The 23,879-nt window shown below is 33.7% G+C and overlaps 1 protein-coding gene across 3 annotated transcripts in view; it reads right to left on the bottom strand.

The window, feature by feature from the left end:
* Positions 1-8,634: 8,634 nt before the first annotated feature.
* LOC149531135 (cold-responsive protein kinase 1-like) overlaps positions 8,635-23,879 on the bottom strand; it is a 35,078-nt gene continuing 19,833 nt past the window's right edge. For all 3 annotated transcript variants that reach the window (XM_089809980.1, XM_089809981.1, XM_089809982.1), the window contains one exon: positions 8,635-9,493. In XM_089809980.1, the coding sequence (XP_089666106.1) occupies positions 9,161-9,493 (333 nt within the window). In that variant the 3' untranslated portion in view covers positions 8,635-9,160. The remainder of the gene's footprint in view (positions 9,494-23,879) is intronic.

Genomic DNA, 23,879 nt, shown 5'->3' with positions numbered 1-23,879 from the left:
TAATATATAAAAAATCCACCTTATAAGAAAATAAGTAGTATTTATTTATTTTATTTTTACCATAAATAAATAATATTTTTTAAATATGTCTTTAAATATTTTTTGAAATTAATAATTGAACATATATAAAAAAATTAAATAAATCCAAAAATTATATTATATTTTTATAAAATAAAAATAAGCATGCAATTAGTGTTTTCGCATGTCTTTGATCTCTCCAGTCATGCAACCATAATATACTTAGTTTTCTATATTTAGTATATTTGTTTTCACATGCATGTATAAGTTTAGCTACGATGTGCTTTCCTCTCAATTAATCTTTAGCTTTTCCAATAAATTTTGCAATTAATTTATTTTCAATATAAGAAGAATATTTATCTTTATTTAGAAAATTTATGATAATCACATGACAAATTTAAAGTTCAAGCCCTAGTTCAATTTGTTGTTTTCTTCCAATTTTCTATAATCGAATGTTCCCTATATTAGAAAGGGTTTTAAAAGAATATAGTCATAATAATTTTGTAAATTTTTCTATAGTTTTCCTCTATCACTTTTTCATGATTAATAAGTTTTTCTTTTCAAAATCTACAACATAACTCTTTATCCAAAAATTAATACAATAAATTGATAAGCATTACGCAAGCACCTAGGAAGACACGAAGTAGACAGATTTTTCAATAAAATTCTACAATGCATTTTCAAACCCTACCTCAAAACAATAGCTAAAATGTGAGACAACATGTCAATGTATGCAAATCCAAGCCCTCTGAAACTTTCAACAATACTTTTGCTCCCATTCCAAATTTTGCTCCCCAAAATCTGTGTAAAATGAGCTTGAATCTATTAATAAAGAGTTTAACTCTACCTAAGGTTTTCAGTTTTCAAACATGCAAAGGCCTCTTCTTAAAATAAAATATTATTATTTTAATTTATTTAATTCTCTTGTGCATGTTTTTTGCCTTGAATTAGAATCGACTTTATTTAGATTATTCCCACTTCATTTTTTAATAAGACATTTTTAGAAAACATATTTATTAGTTTGACTGATAATAATATTTAAAGTTTATTATTTAAATGCAACTTCTAAATTTATTATTATTAAATTAAACAAATATGATTGCACCAATTTTAGTCTTTTAATTAAATCTTTAAATTTATTTCTTCCATTTAATTAATTTCTCAATTAATTAAATACAAAAAAATAAATTTTTTCCTTATAAATTTTTTATTTAATAATCTCTTTAATTAATTTAATTATACTTGAAAATTACAACATACCCACAAACTCAATACGATAAAACACGACTAAAAAGACAATGTATGAATCAAACTCAAAGGTTAAAAATCTTGAATTCATTTCACTTAGATGAATTCGAAAAGGTAAATAAATCAAATGTTTGTCATATATTTTAGGACAATTGGTTCAGGTTTAGAATTTGGACTTGAGAACTATCTCCCCTCTTTTACCATTGAGATATTGCGATAGGGCATGCTCATCCTAGCAATTCAGGAAAGTCGGTGTCTGGTACCTGCAATCTACATAAAATTCAAACGTGTGTGTGTGTGTGTGTGTGTGTGTGTGTGTGTGTGTGTGTGTGTGTGTGTGTGTGTGTGTGTGTGTGTGTGTGTGTGTGTGTGTGTGTGTGCGCACTAAACAAGCAATGACAGGGAATGGTACATTGTGTAGATCTCGACTAGCAGGTGACTTCAACCCCCTCCCTTAACCACATCAGACACGTCAAATATAAAGTAAAACATACATGTACACCATACACATTTTAGTATAGGGTAAGTAACCATAAAAACATACATAAATCATCCATATAATTGTCATCATGAAAGCAGCTAAAATCACTATATGAAGGATGTAAAACATCATCATCACAAGAATAGCCATGAACACATCAAATATCCCAGTATAAAGTAGCTCATCAAATATATAATCCAAACATGTAAGTGGTATCAACCAAATCGAGTAACCAAGTACCATTAAATCACGTAAACACAAAAAATGACCTAAAAGAATTTGACAATATAACAAAAAACAAACTAAGGGTAGGCACTATAGTTTTGTCTTTAATCATTTTTATATGATGCAGTTGTTGCTTTAATGCAAAGGCTCGACTATTATTGTTTATCTCATGCGTTCTCTCTAAGAAAGTAAACATGTCATGAGCAATGTCTAGTTTTGATATGACATCAACTATGTGGTCCTTTGCGAAGTCTACTAGGATCTTAATGGCTTTATTATTATTATTATTTCATTGGGGTTTGTCAGCCTCATCATATGGTATTGATACAACATCTTCTACATATGAATCTAATTCTTGTTCTTTAAGTGTCATCATTAATCCGAGTTTCTATGAGAAAAGTTTACAGCATCTTCAAGTCTATCTTCAAATTTAACTTCATTCACCATGGTTACTAATTAATTGTAAACTCCTTTCAATGATATTTTAGATTTTCTAAGGTTGTATATGCTCTTGGTATTATTTATAAACCTTTCCCTAATATCATGTTAAGAAAACATGATCAATGCTAATAATACCTTTTAATTTTATATAGTCTCTCTTTTCTGATGGTGACGCAAAGCTCTTCATCCATCACCTCAGACAACTTCTCCCGTAGGACCCCTTCCTCAACTCCGGGGACATCACCTCCATATTCCACTTACTTGTGTCTGCCTTGTGGGAGTCTACCCTTCTCTCCATTCCCCATTGCACCTCCTTGCTCACCCCTCATCCCATTCACAGTCTTGCCCCATGAATCAATGGTTCAATGAGGACTACAAATCCATTCATCGCATGCTTTGCTCTGCTCCACCCACTACCTCTTCCTCTCAATTGAAGCTCGAATACCACCGCTTTCTTTACCATAAGAAATGGAAGTTCACTTTAATGCAGTGTCTCTTTGTGCCATGTTCTTCTAGTCCCCAAAACTCTTTTGGAGCACTATGTTTCCTCACCACCCACCCCTCCCCTTCCCCTCCCTCTACTCTAGACTTCCACTCCCTTGCCTCCCACACCTCCATTGTTTATGATATTCCTGGCCAACCCCCTCCCCATCTCATCCTCCCTCCCACTCATTGTCACCTCTTCTCCTTCTCCCACATAAGTGAGGCAGTTAGAGTTATGAACAGTAGCAGAACTCCAGATGATGAAGGACTTCAAGCTAAATTCTTCAATTTGGGTATCTCTGTTCTAGGTCCCTTTCTTATAGTGCTCTTTAATTGAGTGGTTTGTGTTGGCTTCCCTGACGCTTGGTCACAACATATTATCTATCTGATCCATAAATTTGGGCCAACCTCTGACGTCGAAAACTAAAAGGCCATCATGGTGGGCATACCTTTGCCAAACTCTATGCGACTATGCTAAATGGTATCCTGTCTAGTGAGCTCGACCAGTGACATTGTCAGGCTAAAGGTTAGGCTAGGTTTCGTTCAAATTTTCAAACCACTAATCACATTTTGACTTTACAGGTCATCATTGAGGAGGCTTTCCACCACTCGATGAAAGTTTATTATTGTTCTACTGACTTCTGTAAAGCTTTCAACTTTGTTCCTCGGGTGGCTCTCTTTCAGCGTCTTAGGGACATTGGGATCTCAGAGATTCTTCTTACAGTTATTATGAGGTTATACGAGCGCAAGGTGGGCAGATTCAAGACTCCACAGGGCTTCTCTAATCTTATCCAGAGCACTATCGGAGTGAAACAGGGTTGTCCTCTCTCCCTGACTCTCTTTGGCATCTACATTGACAAGCTTGAGGCTTTTCTCTGTGATTGTTAGCTCCCTAGCGATGGTTTTTATTTACATCAGGTATTGATCTCTATTCTCCTATTTGCTAATGATGTGATTCTCCTAGCATCTTCTCCCAATGGTCTTCAATGGCTCCTTGATGGCTTGGCCTCTTTTTGCTACTCACATGAGCTAGTTGTAAATCTAGGCAAGACTCAAGTTATAGTCTTCAATTATTTAAAGACATCTCATCTCCATTTTTACTTATAGGGTATTGAGATTGAGATTGCATCTTCATATACTTACTTGGGGGTTAAGTTTTATGGACCTCGATTCAGCCTGAGACCAGCGATGCAGCCCAGAGTTAACAAGGGGCTCAGATCCCTTGCTATTCTTGAGCGACAGTGCTTTTGACACCACTTCCAGGACACCACGACTAAGATGTCTCTTCTTGACTCCCTAGTCAAGCTGACTGTCCTCTATGGTTCTACTATTTGGGGCCCCTCTATCTTAGAGTCTGAATGGGCCTCTGTTGAGAGAGTTCAAACTCTTTTCCTTCAGCATGTTATCAGATGTCACTGGTTCACACCACACAACATCATTTTGGCTGAGTTTGGTGCTCACCCTTTTAGATTGGGGACCATCTTTGATTTAGTTTGGCTACTTCATCGGCTTCTGAGCTTTGTTGATTCCTCCGACAATCATCATAGATATTCCTACTTGGCTTATTGTTCCTCTATGGAGGTGGCGAGTTCAAACTCTAGTCACAGGTCTCGTTGTTGGTACACCCAGGTCTCTGCTCTCTTGGGCTCGATTAGTATTAGTTTGGATTGTCTTCCCCCATTCCAGTTTTCCCTAACTCTGTAGCTCATCTTCTTCCACCTAAGTGGGAGTTAAATGAGCATGTTAGACTTGACATCTACAGACAGTATGTTATCACGACCTAGAGGAATCCCCCAGGTGGGCTCTGTCTGCACATGGATTTCTATGTTGAGCACTTCCTTGAGATCTAGGATGGGATCATCTTACGTCCCTAGTACCTTACCCATCATTAGACTCACACTCTTTGCATCTCCTTGGGATCTTTCAGGGTGGGTTCTCACTGACTACGTATTCAGATTGATCAACAGATTGGTAGGGAGGACAAGATCTGTCAACTTTGTCAAATCGGGGAGGTTGAGACCGAGTCTCACTTTATTTTTCATTGTCCCATTTACTATGAGGTCAGAGGGAGATTCTACTGTTTGTTCAGAGAGTGTCAGTCTCTTCCCTCATTCTTTAGATATATTGACCAGCATTGTCTTGCACTCTATCTTCAAGAGACCATGCAGCTTAGTGAGCACACTATATAGCTCCATCTTTGCTCGACATCGACCCCTATGTAGCTTATTACCTCTTTCTTCAGTCCTACAGTTCCAGCCTGAGGATCAAAGCGGCTTCTCTGAACTATCTTGGTTTACACTAGATATGTGAGACTCCGCAGGGATTACACTCAGAGACAACCTTCCAAAGTACCCAATTGCCCTAATGTCCACCTTTCCATTCTAGACTACTTCTCGCCTGTGAAGAGTTCTTAGCTATTGTTATTCCCTTTTCTTGGTGATTTTGTTGTTTTGCTTTCATGTTCTTTTTGTGGACACTGTACTGCTTCTAGTCCCTTAGACCTTCGTTGGTCTCTTATTGGACATTAATAAATTTATCTTATCTTATTTTATCTTATCTCTATTTCATGTGTTCTCATTTTAATAGAACTAGTTCAATATGCTTCTACAGATTTTGAACAAGTAAATGAAATGTTAATTTGTAATTGATTTAAAACTTTAATTTTATTGCATATGATATTGATTGTTGCTACTTGATTAATACTTCTTTTGATTTATGTATTTTACAAGTGCAACAATCTACTAAATATTTATATATGTACGCACGCACACACACACATGCAATTTATCTCTTCATCAAATCAATGTATGCATATATAAGACCATTAATATGCAAGTGTGTACAAATATTTAATAATTTTAAAGTAATTATTAAGCTTACAATAATATCACTTCATGTATGGATCCTTATCACTTGCTAGTATAGGTGTGTCTGAACATGGGACATTCAATGTCACTTTGAGCAGGAAAAATAGTAATTGTTTTATCATTTAATGTACTGGATGTTTAGATGTGTGTAAAATGTTTCAGTACTATTAAGCCTAATTTGTACATGAAGTAGTAGGATCATGGTGATCAAAGAAATCCTTGTAACCTTTGGAACCATCTTACCACATAGCAAAGTGAGCAATTCCATCAGTGTTCCACATATAATGTTTCCAAGGGGTGATTTTGTACAAATTATCTTGGTTTGTGATAGGTTATTAATGTCCAATGATAGATTATGTAGCATCTTTTGATTGGATGGTAAATGTCTAAACAAAAAACTTAAAAGTGTCTTACTTTAAAAAAAAGCATTTAATTTTAAAAGAAATTCTCTATTGCTTTTATAAGAGCTATTTTTTAGTGTGTTGTTCAACCAAATCTGTTTACGGAAGTATCCCTCATGTAAAGGAAAAAAAAAATCATCCACAAAAATGAAGAATAAATATCAATGACCAACATCAATTGCACAAATAATAATAAAAATTAATTTACATTCATTCATGTTTATATTTTTATATTCTAAAATAATATTATAAATAATTATCACTAATAAATACTTACTTTTACAATCCTCTAGTATATTATTTAAAGTATGTTCTCCACCAAAATCAATTTATGGAGATAAAATACAAACCATATTAACCCTTTCAAGGTCATACAAATATAGAGCTTCAAATATCATTTTACTTATGTAATTTATTTATTTTATTCTTCATCCAATTTTTTTTTTAAATTATTATTTTACTGTGACTTTTGTGGAATGGATACCACTCATCAGTTGGATGGTATTTAGGTTCTTGTAATTTCCAACATAAACAAGGGGCGCATGTGCCAAAGTTCCTACCTTCATGATTTTATGGTTGATTGAAGTAAGTTTTGGTTAAAATATAATGTATTTAATTTAATAAATATAATAAGTAAATAGTAATAAAAAATATATAAATTAAAGCAGTAAAAAAATATATAAATAAACATTATAGTATCATGCTAAATTAAAATTAGATGACATCTAAAGAACATTTATCATATGGTATTAATGATACAATTAAATGCAGTGACATGAGAGCAAAAAATTTATTTTTCATGATAACAGTGTATTTTTTTTATTGTATTCTTAAGTTTAATAATATGAATTTGATACTTTTACCTATATTTTCACTAATGGAACGATATTTTAAATTTATATGAAACAATTAAATTAAATTTAAAGAAAAATGTACAACCATTTGAAAATATGAGGTTAGTGAAATTTTTTATATGATTGGATAAGTCTAATAACATGATTAAAATTTTGAATTATAAATAAAGTGATAAATATATGTAGATTTCAAAAGAAAGTAATATTTATTTTTATTTTTATTTTATTATGTCGTATATGAATAATACAAATAATAATGTATGAACTAAATTTCTACTACAATTCATATGAGATCTTCTTTATAAAGTATCTTAAATAATAAATGTGTTTAAAATAAGAAATATATTTAACTCTATATTTGATTAAAATATCTATATTTGAATAACATTTTACAAATCACAAAAATAAACATCAATTAAAATTGATCGTGTTTTTTTTTAAGTTTATCCACTTGTCACAAATGTGGAAAAGTTAAAATTGAAATGAATGCATTCATTAATAGCGGTGTTAGAAAAATGAATTTTTTTTTTAAAGTGTATCCACTTGTCACAAATGTGGAAAAGATAAAGTTGCAATTAAGGCATGCATTAATAGAGGTGTTGGAAAAAATAGTTGTATTTTTGTTGAAAAAAATTGAATTTTTTTATTGCCTTTTTCATCATGAGCCAATACAAAAAAAAAAAAAAAAAATTGTATTTTTCAATTCCAAAACAAATTGCAAATTAATAAACCTTTTGCAAACATTAGTATATCAATGAAATTTTTAGATTATGTAACTAATATGGAACCTCATGATTCCATTAGTTTCCTGCCAAAGCAGGAACTAATAACTTGCTCCCCCATAACATGCTTACCTTAATAGGTCGATAACTTAACAGAGACCTCTGAACTGCTGAAAATGGGCAATGTACCTCTTGAGTCTTGAGGGCTTGAATGTGGATGCACCTTCATGCCTTGGAGACGAGGGCTTTTGCGACAAATCTGTCAGGTCTGAGATCAAACCAGGCCACGAGAGAGACTTACACAGTAAAAGTTTGAGACATGGTCTCATTTTAGGTTTAGCTTGACTGCACAAAAGAGTGACTGGGATGAACGGAAATGCTTCATCCTCCAAGTATTCTTCTAATGTTGGATCCACCAACTCTAGCTGTCTATAATCCTCATATAATTGTCAGGTCTGGAACACAATTGTACCAGGATGATCATAGTCATACACACATTCTTTGAATTTCAGATCATTAAAACCTAATCATAGTACACTGAACCTCCAAATGAAGCTTCATGAGTCTTGGACAAGCATTTTTGTTCGAAATTAGTCTTCCAACAAAACATTTAACTTCTCCGTATTTTGCCAATTACAACTGAGATTGTGGGAATCACAGACCCTCTTACCAATCCTGTACATTTGTCTAAATGAGCAGGTAGCAAAACGTAGATTTTAATCACTTTCCCTTAATTGATACATTCAAGCATTTAATGCCAATACTAATAACTGGAAATATCAGACAGATGTGGTGGAAACCCTTGCAGAGCTGTCTTTCTCTCTCAGATTTGGCTAATCTTTTTGCAAACAACCCATCTATCTATAATAACATGAAAAGATTTTGATCCCAATAGAAAAAATCTTGTCATATCAAATTTGCCATTGATATTCTCACAATCAAGACACAAAAATGTCATTTACATTCAATGATAGCTCTTCCAAAAACTGAACTTGAAATTGTCAAATATTTTACACCAAATCTGCACTGCTTTACAGGGCTTTAAACCCTCATTGGATGGCAACAACCATACCTAGGAAAATTTTACAATATACCTGGCTGTCCAAATCGGATTGCTACCTTTAACAAGAACAAATGTTCAATACTATACAACTTTGTGCACCTATAGCTTCCCCAAGGGCTTAAACAGACTCTGAAGGTCTGTGGAAAAGAATACTTCTGATAAAATACAACCTCCTAGCATATTTAGGAGCAACCTAAACTAATATTGCGGTTAAAAAAATAAAAAAATGCTTCAAATACCATTTGACTGTGACATGGAATGTATATCATGCACAACCAAAATGGTATTGAATTTTATGCCTTCTAACTCAAAAATTTGCTCCTCTCTACATACAAGTTTCCGACAAACACACATACCTCAACGACCTGATATCTCAAAATCGACCTCTGAAATATTAGATGTGGATGCACCTCCACTTTTAAATGTTGAGGATGGAGGCTTTTGTGATGTACGCTTTTTCAAATCTGTTAGGTCCGAGATAAAACCAGGTCGTGAGAGAGACTTTTCAGTAAAGGTTTGCTCTTCTGATAGCATCATTACCACTTGAGACATGGTCGGTCTGATTTTGGGCGTCGCTTGAGTGCACAAAAGAGAAACTTTGATGAACCTCAATGCTTCTTCCTTTGAGTACTCCTCTAACCTTGGATCCACCAACTCTAGCAATCTATTTTCCTCATATAAATGCCATGCCTGTAAAACAATTATACCAGAATAACCATACATGAATCTTTTGAAATCTGGATAAACAAAACTTAATCAGAGTACACAGAAACTTCAAAAGAAGAATTAATGAACAAGTGTTACTCTGCTAAATTCATCTTCCAAGTACAATTTTTTTCTGTAGGAAAGTTGCCATTTTACTATTGAACTGATATTGGTATACAGGTTTTAGACCCTGATACCAATCCTGTATATAAAACAAAGCTGGATTTTCTCTAAATGAAGATCTAGCAGAACATAAATTTTAATGTTTTCCTTTAATTAATATAAACATTCAAGCATTCAATGCCAATACCGATCAGTAGTTAAGAACTTCGGAGGCATATTCTGTGAACTGTTTTATGAAGCTGTTAGAGCTAGCAAAATTTTCCTTTAGTTGACAGTTTCTTTTGTTCAGTTATCTAAAAAAATGAAACTGGCTTGAGTACCTTAATCCAAGTTTTTCAGTTAAGGAAACAACAAAGGGATGCAATGGAAAAGTTGGTAAGTGTTTCCATTTCAAAAATAAGGAATATTCACATACTAATATTTGAGGAAACACGCTATTAATGTCGGTAAATTTTGATGAATTCAGTTTATACACTTTTTAAATGCTTAGAGTTTGATCTGGGATTCTGGATTTATGAATAACACCTAATAGGATTTGAATCTTGATGGAAAGAACTAAACTACCACAACTTAATCATCAGACTGCTAATATTGACCTCAAGGTTATTAAGTTGATAATTATTACTAATGATTGGATAAAATCTGTTCACTAGATCTAAAAAGCAGCAAATGGTGCACCACCAAAACATAATTTAATGCAGAATTACAAGTCTATACTTTTGGGGGGTTCTTTTATGCCACTTCAGAAAAAGTGTTGATATGACATCATATTTGATGATATGAACCTGAATAATGAACTTATCAAATAAACTGTTTAAGTTATTTGAAATCTCCAAATATGACTTTGAAAGGGAAAAGTTAAGATGCACAACTACTATGTTCATAAATATTCTTTGTAGTTAAAATGTGGCATGATGATTAAAGCTTGGTTTCAATATAAGTTTGGAAGTCATAAACTTACCTAAATGCAATAGAGATTAGATTAATCATTAAAGCTATTATTATGTACATCATGTTGTGTCTTATCAATGCTCTGTGAATGTCTCATGCATGTGTTTGGCATATTGATTCCTTTGTTGACAATTCCCATCTTACCAATATGGAAGAGCAAAGTATTCTTACTTTTAAGTGTGATCGATATTTGTTTGCCAAGGTTTCTTCAATATACCTTGTCCAAAGATTTCCTACTCAACGTTTTTTTGTTAATTATATAAACAAATTTAGTGATCCACAAATATACGTGGATGAGCCCATTATTTTATGGTCAGTTTAGGAGTATGATTGTCGATATGACCATATTGTATTTCATAACCTAAACACAGTACCCAAACTGTCTTACTTGGCTCAAAGAGGCTTAGTTTTCAGATCTGACATCTTCCAAGGAAATGCCCCCAGGGATAAAATAAAACAAAATGCTACAGGGCACAGGAAACCCCAGCTGCAATAGAACTTGATACATTGAGTGGCCCTTTTTTTTCCTCCACCTCTACTGCTACGCCTGCCATACTCAAATAAAACCGAAGGCTTGTATGTATACCAATCTTGAGACAAATCAAGGGCAAACAAGAGTTTGTTCATATGTATCAATATCATGTATGTACTATCATCCATTCATTTTCCTTTGGAGAAACCTGCTAAGTATATCTATGTAAGTGTAATGACACTGTTATAAATGGATGAAAATATTGCTTTATTAAATTCCTCACTAAATTTAGAGTTCAATAAATACAACTTTTTTTATCTGTAATATTTAACTTGCAAGCATGATAAGCCAGGAGGGGCATGGAGCCTGCAAGAACAGCAACCTAGCAAAGGTGGTCTCAAACCAGCATTAACACCATTTATTTGGGCCAAGTGGAGATTTGAACCATGGTTGCACCATTAAAAATGAAAGACCTGTTTTCCTGCATTTTGTCACCACAAAATGCTGGTAACAATACGAAACTTTTTCAAGCTAGTTTCGCATCTATCTAAGTTGAATTTGATATTCAATTGTTTAATGTTGATCAATCAATCAATTCCAATTCGTATATCAAATTGTTTTACTGAGGGCTTTTGTTAAGTCTTTTTTGTCTTTCTATCTGTCGAGCCTATGTTTGATTTTTGAGACCTTCATCGTCCTTTTTTTTGTTTTTGAGTGAGCATTTGTTAGTTTTTAGTCTTTTGGTCTTGCTCAAGTCATAGCTTTCGATTTTCCATTCGATCTGGTCTAACCTAAGGCTTAATTAAAGTTGTCAGTCAAGAGATATGACCATTTTAGTGCCCAAAAAGTGGATCTTTTTTATGCAACAGCACGAATTGAAAATATCATATTATATTTCTAATTTGACATTCACTTTTTGAAAAATATAACTTAAATTCACTTTATGTTATGTTTTTAAGTTACTGTATCTTTTAAATTTTCACTTAAAGTAACTATAGTGCACTTTATGTTATATTTTGAAGTTGAGTTTACTTTTTGGTTTTCACTTAAATGACTATATTAACTATATAGTTCAATTTAATTTTTAGCATTTAAATCAAATGCTCTAGTAAATATTACTTTTTAAATAATATTTACGTATTATATTATTAATATGATATGTAAATATAATTTATGTCTCACTTAAGTAATATTTTAATGATTTTAAATTGACATGTGCTTATTAAAATCACTTAAAGTCATCAAAAGTGGATATTTTATGTCATTACATGTAAAATCGATCAAAAGTGGACCTTTTACATGCCATTGCATATAAAATTCAACTTAGAAGTATAAATCCATCAAAAATGGACCTTTTTGATGTCATTACATATAAACTCAGTTGAAATGTGCAATGACATCAAAAAAGTGAGTTTTATAACTTAAATATGCTATTGCATCCAAAATGTGAGTTTTCACTTAAAATGTGCAATGACCATGAAAAGGTGAGTTTTCAAGCTAAGAGCATATTTTAAAATGTGCAATGACCACCAAAAGGTGTGTTTTGCATCTTGAGGCATATTTTAAAATATGCAATCACTCCTAAAAGGTGCATTTTGCACTATGAGGAGATTTTAAAACATGCTATGGACACCAAAAGGTGTGTTTTGCACTAAAAGTTGATGTTCTTGCTCTTGAGAAACCCATTTTTGGAAGAACACATGCAAAGAACCTCCAAGAACCCGTTTTTGAAGATTGTGGATGATTTCCTTCATGATTTTTCACGAAATCTTCTCCAATAGGGTCGTTTTGCCTATCCATGGGTTTTCAAGCAATGAAAATGGATTTATCTTGCTAATAGACGTTAATTCAAGCTCCTTCCAAGGGCACATTTTTTGGGAAAATCTTCCAAAAACTCCATTTTCGCTCACGTTTGGCCCAAAGAGGAATTGATTTGGCATTTCTTGGTGTTTACATTACATTGTGATACATGTTTTGGCTTTTGGAAGCCAAAACATTTTGATCTCTCACCTTGAGAAACATGTTTTTGGCCAAAAATGTCCCATGAGCATTGCATATCAAAAACGTTGGGATTTAGAGCAAATTTAGGGCACGTTTTTGGCTTTACCTTTGAAAATGCCTCTTTTGCTGCCTTTGCCAATTCGAAATTGCAAAGTTTAAAAGAGTCCAAGTGTTTTTGAAGAAATTTTCAACTTTGGATCTTCTCTTTTCATCATTTTTGGCACTTAATCCTCAAGTAAGTGGACATTTTCTTTCTTGCTATTTAATTTGTGTTTATCTTGTTGATTTTATGCATGTTTTTGCTTGATGATTGCCACTTGTTGAAATTGATGCCATAGAAAGTAAATTTTTCCTTTAAAAATGATGAAATGGTTCATTTTCATGTTTTTGGTTTTTCCCCAAACTCCAAATTCGAAATTGCATGTTGAAGTGTTTTGCTTGTTGACATGTTTGAGTCATTTGCCAAAGGTACATTTTTCTTTTTAAGTTTTCATGTTTTGTGTGCTTGTTTCCGATTTTCTCCACTTTGGAGAAGTTACGAGTTCTTTCCGAAGAACTTTTTCTTGTTTCATTTCATGCATAAGCATCATCACATTCTATTTCCATCTTCCATGCCACAACACTTCACATCTCATCCGACAAATGCGATTACATGTTTTCCATCTCATTCACCATCCACACATGCATGTAATCTCATTTTCCACTTTCATTTTCACTCATCTCACTTTCCGTATCCACTTGCAAGACACGATTACATGAAAAAGTTTTACGTGTAATTGCATCTCCAAAACCCGTTTTTGACTTAAAGTCACTTTTTGAAAAGTCAAAAAATGTCATTTTCATCTTCCATGTACTTTGACTTCACCTTTTCACCAAAGATGACTATAAAGTTCATTTCCCTCTTCCATTTTCCATTTTCCACCTTCATAACACTTCATTCCGCATTCCATTTCCATTCACATTTCATCTTCTTTCACTGCGTATGTATATGATTTCTCTTTTGAGATCATTTCATCGGATGTACAAAGTCTCCAATCCGTATTCGAATCTTTGTTGCTAATCAAGAATCAACTTGTATAGCAATTTCTTTTGATGATGTGTTTATGGTTTGGGATTTTTGTGTTGCACCACAAGCGCAAGAGATGCCCTCACCATCAAAATCCAAAGACAAGATGAAATATCAATTTAATAAAGAGTTGGCTCATGCAACTCCATCATCAGTTGTATCTATTCTTCATAATGTACTGGACACAAAGATCGGTCATGTGAATGTGGCTGATCTTTTGTGGAGAGTATAAACTCTTGTTGGCCACGAAATGAAGCGCATTAAAAGAAGTCACATTCACTTGGTGTCTACATTTCCTATGGCTGCCATGGAACTAGATTTTGTTCTTGGATGTGCAAGATGTTTCAGCCCAAAATCAAAGACGATCAAGGATGTTGACGGCAAGGTTGTCATTAGTCTTGATCCAGAGGTCATTGAGCAAATCTTCAAGGTACCACATAATGCAAAGTGTGCAGATCTAACCAAAAAATCATCTTTGGCAAGCTGGAATGAGAAGAAAGGTGATTATCCGAAGTATGTTAACCAATACTGGTTAGACAATAAAAGGAACAACTTCTCAAGATGGCCAAGGATCGTTCATCAGTCTAATTTCAAACAAGAATACAAAAATCTCATCATTATACTCAACAGAGTTTGCGGTCTCATATATTCCACCGATTTTGAGCCATGGATGTACAAATTCATCTCAAATCATGGAAAACAAAGAACACATCTTTTGGGGAGATTTGATTAGCACTGTACTCTGCCAGTTATTGCTCAACGTAGGGACCTTTGTGTCTTTTTACATGAACTCTTACTTTGTCTACATTGTTGTTGCTATGGGATCTTTCTCTGGTCTCTCGACCAAAGGAGATCGTCTTCATATTCTAGTTTGGGATTACTATGACCAGATCACTCCGGCTAATAGTAAGTTTCATCACAGAAGAGTCCAAGATGCTCTCTTTGGGCATTTCCGATGCTTATTCGATAAACAGTTATCCATCAAGAGGGTATCTGATGCAGCCTAGGTAAAGGTAAATCAATACGGCTGTGTCTTCATTCAGTTTCCAACTTTTACATATTTGAGAGTTGGGTACTTTAAAGGTGAGTCGTATACCTTACCTAGGTATGCTATTGATAGAATCATCCTGATGGAGTGAGTCAGACAACTCATGGAAGTCCAATCTGATCAGCATACTTTGTATAGGCCTGGTTTCAGTATCACTTTTGCCAAACCCTTGGCGATTGGTAACTATTCAATCAATTTTGTGCACAAAGCAAAGAATATGGAAGCAGAGTTGCAGTCAATTACCTTGAAGAAGTTCAAAGCTTTATTCAACTTTGATTATCGAGAAATGAATTCTCAAATCAAAAGGGCTTTCACACATGTTCATTGCATCAAGGATATCTGAATTGACATGAGAACAGAGCTAGATATAATGAAGATGGACTACTGCAGATTAACATTGCAGCAGATAATCGATCTTAACATGCTCGAGATTCCTTTAGATTTCCAAGTCGAAGATTATGGCAACATCCTTGATCCAAAATTTCATCAGGCCGGTTTTGATAAAAGGTGTCATTTTCCTATTCGGTGGCAGCAAAAGGAAGGTACATCCATATTGGATAGATTTCAATCCATTTTGGCAAACACCAACAAGTGGCTGAAAAGTAAAGGCCTAAAAAGAGTTAATCTTAAGTTGGGTTTGGATTGTGGAAGCTTTGGCCCTCCTGGAAGGAAGTCACAGCTAGAAATTACAAGGAAAGATGGTGCTTCCTCTTCTGATACGAAGAATTCCCTCAAATTCAAGTTAAAAGGCAGAAAGGGATCTAAGTCATCTTAGATCTCTGAATCAGTTCAAGAATTAGAGGAAGAATCAGAGGAGGAATTAGAAACAGAATCAGATGAAGAAGATGAGAAAGAAGAAGGGGAAGTTGTGATCATTTCTCCCCCAAGACCTGCACAAACTCATGCACCATCCATGCATGAGGCACCCTTTCTAGATGAAATAGATGATGATGTGGATTCTTTCTCCACCGTTTTCACACCTTCTATTCCACTTTCAGAAGTCAATACAATGGCTCTTTCTATTTCTTCTGCCGCTCCTCTTATTCTAGCTAATTGTTACATCCCAATTTTTGGCCTAGCTTGAAATATAGCCATTAAGGTTCGCATGAAGTCAGTTGGCAGTTTAATTTGATATAATCTGAAGAAATGGTAAGATAGTTGGTCGTTATGATTTCAAGTGAAGATGACATGTTAGTTGATCATTAATTGCGAATTCATGAAATTAAGATGAAAGGTTAACTATCGTGATTATTTATGGTTAAATAATTTATAATTTAATTGCGGAGAAATTCCTTGCAGGGAGCATGTCGAAGGGGTGGAAGCATTGTCAGAAAAGAATTAGGCAGGGCATCACCATCATTGGGCAGATTGGTAAAGTACCCAACGATTTGAAACAGGATACATCTGTGGAACTGCATGAGTCATTTTAATAATTAGTTTAATTAAAATAAATGAATTAAAGTATAAAACATATCAAAGGATTTTAATCTATCTTTCATCATATTATTTTGATAATAATTTATATTCATGCATTTAAATATAAAAATGATTTAACAACATTATAATTTAATAATTTAAATAAGTGATTATAATAATGTTCAAAACTATAATGATGTTTGGAATTATAATATTGAAATATAATTTCTTACTTTTAACCGAATAATTCTTGACATGAAAAACGATTTAATATTTGATAGTTTGAATTGTATAATCGTTCAACTTTATTTTTCCAACCTTTTATTTATTTTTCCTTCTTATTCTTTTCCTCTTATTTTCCTTCTTTTTACAAATTCGATTTGAATGGCATTCGAATGGTTTCTTTATAACTGAAGGTAGCCGAAGAGCTTAGGTGGCCAAATTAAATAGTATATCCTGGATCTTTTTCGGGAACAATTTCTCTATACACTCTATAGTTAGATCAGGATCCTCTGCACCGTCCATTATCATGAACCACTTTCGTGCCTATTGGTACTAGAATGCACTAAATTTTTGTGGAATGTTTATAGGCAGGAAATTGGGTTTGGGAGTGCTATATTCTACAAATAGAAGCTATGCCAGGGGATGCCACAACGAGAAAGATTCTAAAACAGTGGGTTTGCAGTCTAGCGGATTTGCATATATACTTTTGTGTTTGTTAATGTATATCTTGGTTTACACAAGTCTTAAGTTTTATGTGTATATGAGGATTCATTTATTCTGGGGGTTTCGTGTTTGGAGGATACCCTGACAGCTTGCAGAAGAAATAAATAATTGTATTCTTTGTGTATTTATACTTCTAAATAGCATTTTGGCTTGCTTTTCTTTCCAGAAGCCATTGTAGTCCTTTGTAGAATATTAGAGGCATAATATGTTTGAGGTTTTCGCACTACGTGCCTACTTGTCAACATTCTTTTGGATGTGTCTTTGTATTTTTACAATTTATATATGAATCGTATGAAAGAAAAACTTCTTGATCCTTCTTCAGGGTAGTTTTCTGTGTTTAAGAGTTGTTTCAGTAATTTAGGACTGCGGATACCAAGTTACTTACTCTACGTAAGAGATTTGCACTATTTGCATTTCTTGTTTTTGGTTACTTTTGAATAGATTGATAGAGATAACTTACTGACTGATTACTCTTTCTGCGTTGTCTTTATGAAGAGGTATAAATTAAGAGAAAATAGTGTATGCGTTACATAGGCATTATGAGACTTTGGCCTGATGAAACATATATGCAGATAAGTATCTTGATCTGGTGATTATTTTGAGCAGAGAAATGAATAGAAAGTATAGTTGGATATGTAACTCCAAACCACAATCAATTTTTACAAAACAATCCAATGTCTTGTTCTTGATTTACATTTGATTAGCCATGAGAATACTTAGATTCTGGATTTGGAGGATACAGAAATTAATTGAGTAGCATATATTATAAAATCAATATCTATGCATATGTATTTTCCATCCTTTATTTTATTATTCTTTCTCTATCTGGTTCGACATATTTTCCTCAGCCGATTAAGATTAATTAGTAGAGATAATCCATTATGCCATCTGTTGATATCCGAGGTGTTTTATGAATCCAATTATTTAAATGATCCTGAGCTTACACCAATTATACTATCCATTGAAATAGAGATAATTTTGATTATTGGAATGAATCCATATGATTGCAAAGCCTTAACACATTACTAGACATGGAATTAGAATATATTGACACCAAAGAATTCACCTGACAGAGAGGCCAATGAAATGGTGAAGAGGTGGAGATAATTTGCAAGAACACAGAAGAGAATTCAATTTATTAAACATTCGATTTTGAAAACTTCAAGGAACATAATTATGTAATCACAACGTGTGAAATACTAGATGTATGAAATCTTCTTGAATAATTGTTAGAGTCGTCTGCTCTTAATATTTCCGAATACCTAGGACTCACCCGGCTATGTAGCCAAGAAGATGGGTGATGAGGTGTGAGCAAGGAATCATCAATAAAAAGAATCAGTATTAGTTATGACATTTCAATATTTATCATTTAATACGAATTAATCAAAAGCTTGCGCATATTCCTATTATTGTTATCTCCTGCTGCCAAGTTGTATGGTGAGTTAATTACCAAGAAACCTAGTGGATGGCAAGATGACCCCTAACTATTCCGGGTAGGGAGGGCCTTTCTCGTCAGAGATTGAGTGGAGACAAGTTGTGGTCCGATGTTGGGTGGTTAAGCCCCTAACAATGTTTCACCTCTCTCAAGATGCTGGACATGCGTCAGACAGAGATAAGCTATGCATTCAATTGTTTTTCCGAAAAAAGTATTATCATTTTTATTTATGAGGAGGCAAGATTAAATTGAAGTTACCGTTATTTTACACTAGATGTAAGATATAGAATTGTGGATTGTTTTTCTTTTATATGGATATCAAATATAAGTATATTTCTAACCTGGAGTTTCAATCACAGTTAAGCAATCGAAAGGAAAGGAATCTGAAGCCCTAATTGATTCCGTCGTAGTAGAAGCCCTAAATTAAATCCGTCATCGCAGAAGCCTTAAATTAAATCCGTCGTAGCAGAAACCATAATTGAATCCATGGTAGCGGAAGCCCTAAGTGATATAGCGGTATCAGAAGCCTAAATGAACCGATGGAAAATGATGCCCTAATTGATACAGTAGTATGTGATGCCCTAATTTAAAATATAGTGATATTTAATTGTAATTATCATTTGATTTTAAAATAGCGGTTTGTAGATAAAAGTCATCATATGAAATTTTATAGTGTACTTGTGGACTAACCTGGGTGGATGCAAAAGCATCCCTAGTTTGATTTCGAACTTAGTTTTCTGAGGTATGTGGTTTTCAATTTCTGTTGTAATTTAATTTGATGGTACTTCAAGTTTTCAGTTAAGAAATTTTGTCTAACTGTTTTCTAATGGTAAATCTTATTCACATGAACATGAATGATATAACTATCTTCCTATGAAACGAAGTTATAACTGTATTCTTTTGAGTATGTTAAATGTTAATTTAGACCCGGGAAATCTGGTTGTTGCACTAATGAACAATATGAGCATTTGGGAAATGTGTTTGAGGATTTTCCAACTCTTACAAGTGCTCAAGTTTCCCAACTTGATACATCTATGACGGGTTTTAAGCTTTTCATGACAGAGTCCTCTCATCATGCTCATATGCATTCAGCGGTACAAATTGAATCTTGTTTAGTCATGACGAAGATACAATCAAGATCAATGCCAATGGTCTCCACTATACTTGCTTCAATAGATGAAAGTTTCAGCTTGCCTACATGGTTGAGCACGATCACAACAAAGAGAAGAAAAGTGGTTGTACCTCCGGATAATCTCCCTGTCAAGCAAGCGAAATCTAAATCTTTCAAAGATAAAATTGTTTCAAGGATTTTGGTTGATTTGGATAAAACCAAATTTGTAGAAGTTGCTGAGCCACTAGTGGACAAACCTGATGAAGAACTTGCTCGTTCTGATTACAAGTTCACCAAGGTTGAAATTGGGAAACAATCACATTTGAGTTGTTTACAAGATGCTTAAGATGCATTAGCTAATGTATCAAAAAGCAACCACATATTATGGGAGAAGAAAAATCAACTCAAACAAGAGGTTTCTAGCCTAAATGAAGTCATTCGGCGACAATCTTTTCAAAGTGTTGTTGTTATGTCTCAGGCATCCAAGGAGAGAAAGTTGAATGAAACTGCTAAGTCTTGGATAGGAGAAATCATCTCTGAAGGAGTTCAAGCCATCACGGAAACATTTGCAATTCTTAGGCGTGTCAAAGAGATGAATGAAATGAAGCAAAACTTGATTTCTTCTTTGACTCGAGAAGTAGATGGTTTGAAGGAAATTCTTAATGATTGGGATGAAATTGCAAAATTTGATCTAGATGCCTTGGTCTCATGTGACATTCTTCTGTCATGTGAAATTTTCTTCAGATTTCAAAGACTTATTGGCTACAAAGAGGAAACATTGAGGAAGCTGATTTCAAAGTTACAGGTAGCCCTTGGAGATTGTCAAGCAATAGAAACAAGAGTCACTTGTGATTTGGAACAAATGGGATGTCAAGTTCTTGATGAACGTGGTAATATCATTGCAGTTGAAAGGGCAAGTTCAAAATATACAATCAGAATCAATGCTGATGTGAATTCTGAAGACTTTGGTTCGCATATGATGAACAAGTTTGTCTTGTATAAATCCTCAGAAAAACACTTGTTAGATTCTCTAGTAACGAATTCCAAGGTTGTACAATCAGCATATGCAAATCCAATGAGGATAGATGTCATATCAAAGACAATGGAGATTGTTGATCTTCTTACAATGCGTGATGCCATCATCAAGTTCAAGGCACTGAGAAATAATTTTTAAGATTGATATTTTTGTTTGTAGGTCTAAGAGGATGCATTGCATAAAAAATGTAATACATGTAATGCAAGTTACAAGTGTATGGAAAGATGTAATGTGAGTTGCATGTGCAGTTGCATGTAACTCTATAATTTCTCTTCTAGTTAGACTAGGTCAAAGTTGGTTGAGTTGCTCCCACTTTTTCCTCCATCTTTTTCTCAACTCTTTTGCCTATATAAAGGAGTGTCTCCTTCATTGTAAAATCATCTTTTATCATATATTCTATGCAAGAGAGCTCTAGAGAAATTGTGCCAGCAAAACTTTGTTTGTGTAGCACTATTTTGAAAGAAAAGTGAATACAGAGGAGCAATTTAGAGTTAACTTTGATTGAGTGAGATTGTTACTAGTGTGAATTAGAAGCTTTGTCTGTAATTCGCATACGTTATCTTTGATTCATGTTCTCTTGTGTTGTTGATAATTGAATATAAAAGAGTTAAGAAGCATCTGGAGCCAAAGCTTTGACTAGGAGCAATTGTAGAAGTATATAGCTAGAAGCTTTGTCTGTAGCTTATATTTCTTTCTTAATTTGCAAAATAGTTAAGCTATCTTTACTTTTGGAAGTCTTTGTGCCCCATTAGTAAAGCTTTTTCATATAGAAGTACGACTGGACTTAGAGCCAAACCAGTACACTTTTAGCTAGTCTTTGAGTTAGTGTTGGTTTATCGATATCACCGTTTCCATCTTTAGATAGAAGTGTACTTTGAGATTTCAACCTGCCCATTACTCGGTCCACGAATAAGTGGATTCTTTCTTAAAAGTTAAAAAGAAAGAATATTGGTATCACCCTTTTTACAAAATCTCTCGACTTTTTGCTTACCTTGAGTTGATCCAAGGAACGGTGAGAAGGGGGAGCCTTCCCTTTAAGGTAGGAGAGACTCTGTCTCACACGCTATGGCTGGTCATCTTATTTTGGGACCGGATTTTTATCCAAAACTGTCGGTTGCAAAATATCCATCCAACAAGACCTACAAATAATTTACTTATATTTATATGGATATTTTATAATTTAAATTTATTGCTAATTTATTTATCATATTATGTTTGTTTATGTTATTTTTATATTTTAAATATTATATATAACCAGTCATTGTTAGTAATTCCTACACAATTTTTCCTCTAATAGTAATCAAGTTGAGCTGAGATCTCTGTATTTGATGACCAGCTAGGTATTTGTACAGTTATTGGATGATTTCTTAGATGATTATGTACATGGGGATGTTAATAAATTCTGATCTTATGGTGGATGGCTGGCTGCAATAGGCAGGCAACACCTACAATATAGAATACTGAAAAAGAAATCCAATAAGCATTAAACTACAATTAGTTTGACTGAGGAATCAAATAAACATCTTTGATGAGGCTATCCACAAAGATTATACTCAGATGCATTACGAGGCTTGATTCTCATAATTAGTATATCAGTTGATTTGGTTTGGCAACACCGCAATGGATGTTTCTTCATATCATTCTTTTGTTCAGCCAGATCATAACTTGTACCCTAGTATATTGTTGCTAGCATACAAGGATTTATAGGTGTAGATTACAATCAACTCTGATTTTTACAACACTGATATTGGCCAAAAGAGTAATATTGTTTCCACCTGATACAATATTGAACAAGAAATAGAGATAGATACATGCAGAATTGGGAAGAATCAATGCACTATTCATTGTCTTCCATATATGAAAAAAACTATTACAACTAACACGAATAATTGGGTACAACCACCTAGACATCAATTAATCATAAAATAACAAATGTGGCAATTAAGGACAAATTAGGAACAGTAAGTGTTCTATCAAGGTGGTAACTGTAAACTTTAGGTCTTGCCATTTAGAATCAGATGAATCAATAAACTATTTTAATGAATAATTATTGTTGCCATGAATCAGCAGTATGCAGTCATGTATCCTCAACCAGAACTGGTATAAAATGAAGAGGTATAAACTCCAGATCTATATTGTCCCTAATGTTGATGATCATGGCTACTAAAATCTAGAGCAAATCCATGTTCAATATTTGTACTGTGCAAATTAGGTCAACTCAAAATCCTGCAAATCTTAAGTACTTTGAGATTTTTAAACATGAATCTATCACTGCCCACTATAAACAAACCTCTCAATCTTTTCCAAGTGTGAGCAAGCCGTGTATTGTCATGGTGGCTTACTTACACTGTAACTTAAGTATCCATGAACTCAAACCCTGCAACATCAGATTACTTACATTTCATACTAGCCAAGAGTCTATAAAAAGTCTCTATTGAAGGTGAATCTCATCTAAGTGCTCTGATCACATTAAGAACTCAAAAAGTTTGATCATTCAATCAAGCCATATTAATAAGCTCCCAAACTATCACCCCTCTGCTCTCTACACCTATGAGTCAATGAATCAGAAAGCTGGCAAGCTGACACATAAAAAGCTTCTCATAGCAGAAAAAAGGTTTCACTAATTATTTCAATGTACCATAGATTATAGTTTTTTAATACATTATTTGTCACTATTTGGAATTCCACCAACAACATTTGTCTGCCCATTACAACTTTTAATTTGTTGGGTTCCAAAAATGCAGCTCCACTTCCTAGAATAAAATAGTACCGTCAAGGCTAGGGTAGTTGTCATAAAAGTGGAACTTGCTCATCTATAGACCAAGGAGAGTTAAAGGTCAGCTTTATAAAAAGTGTGTTGTGTTACATACCAATTTTTGGCTCAATTTAAAATTGTTCATATAGTTGCTGAGGTTTCATGTGAAGTCAGTTGACAGGTAAAATTAATTACGATTCATATGAAGATGACATGTTAGTTAACCGTTAT

Source organism: Cupressus sempervirens, chromosome 11 (genome assembly GCF_028749045.1).
Source record: "Cupressus sempervirens isolate cs-2001-9-10 chromosome 11, ASM2874904v1, whole genome shotgun sequence".
Classification (NCBI taxonomy): Eukaryota; Viridiplantae; Streptophyta; class Pinopsida; order Cupressales; family Cupressaceae; genus Cupressus; species Cupressus sempervirens.
The sequence above is the reverse complement of the archived record's forward strand: the minus strand, read 5'-3'. Positions and strand labels throughout refer to the sequence as shown.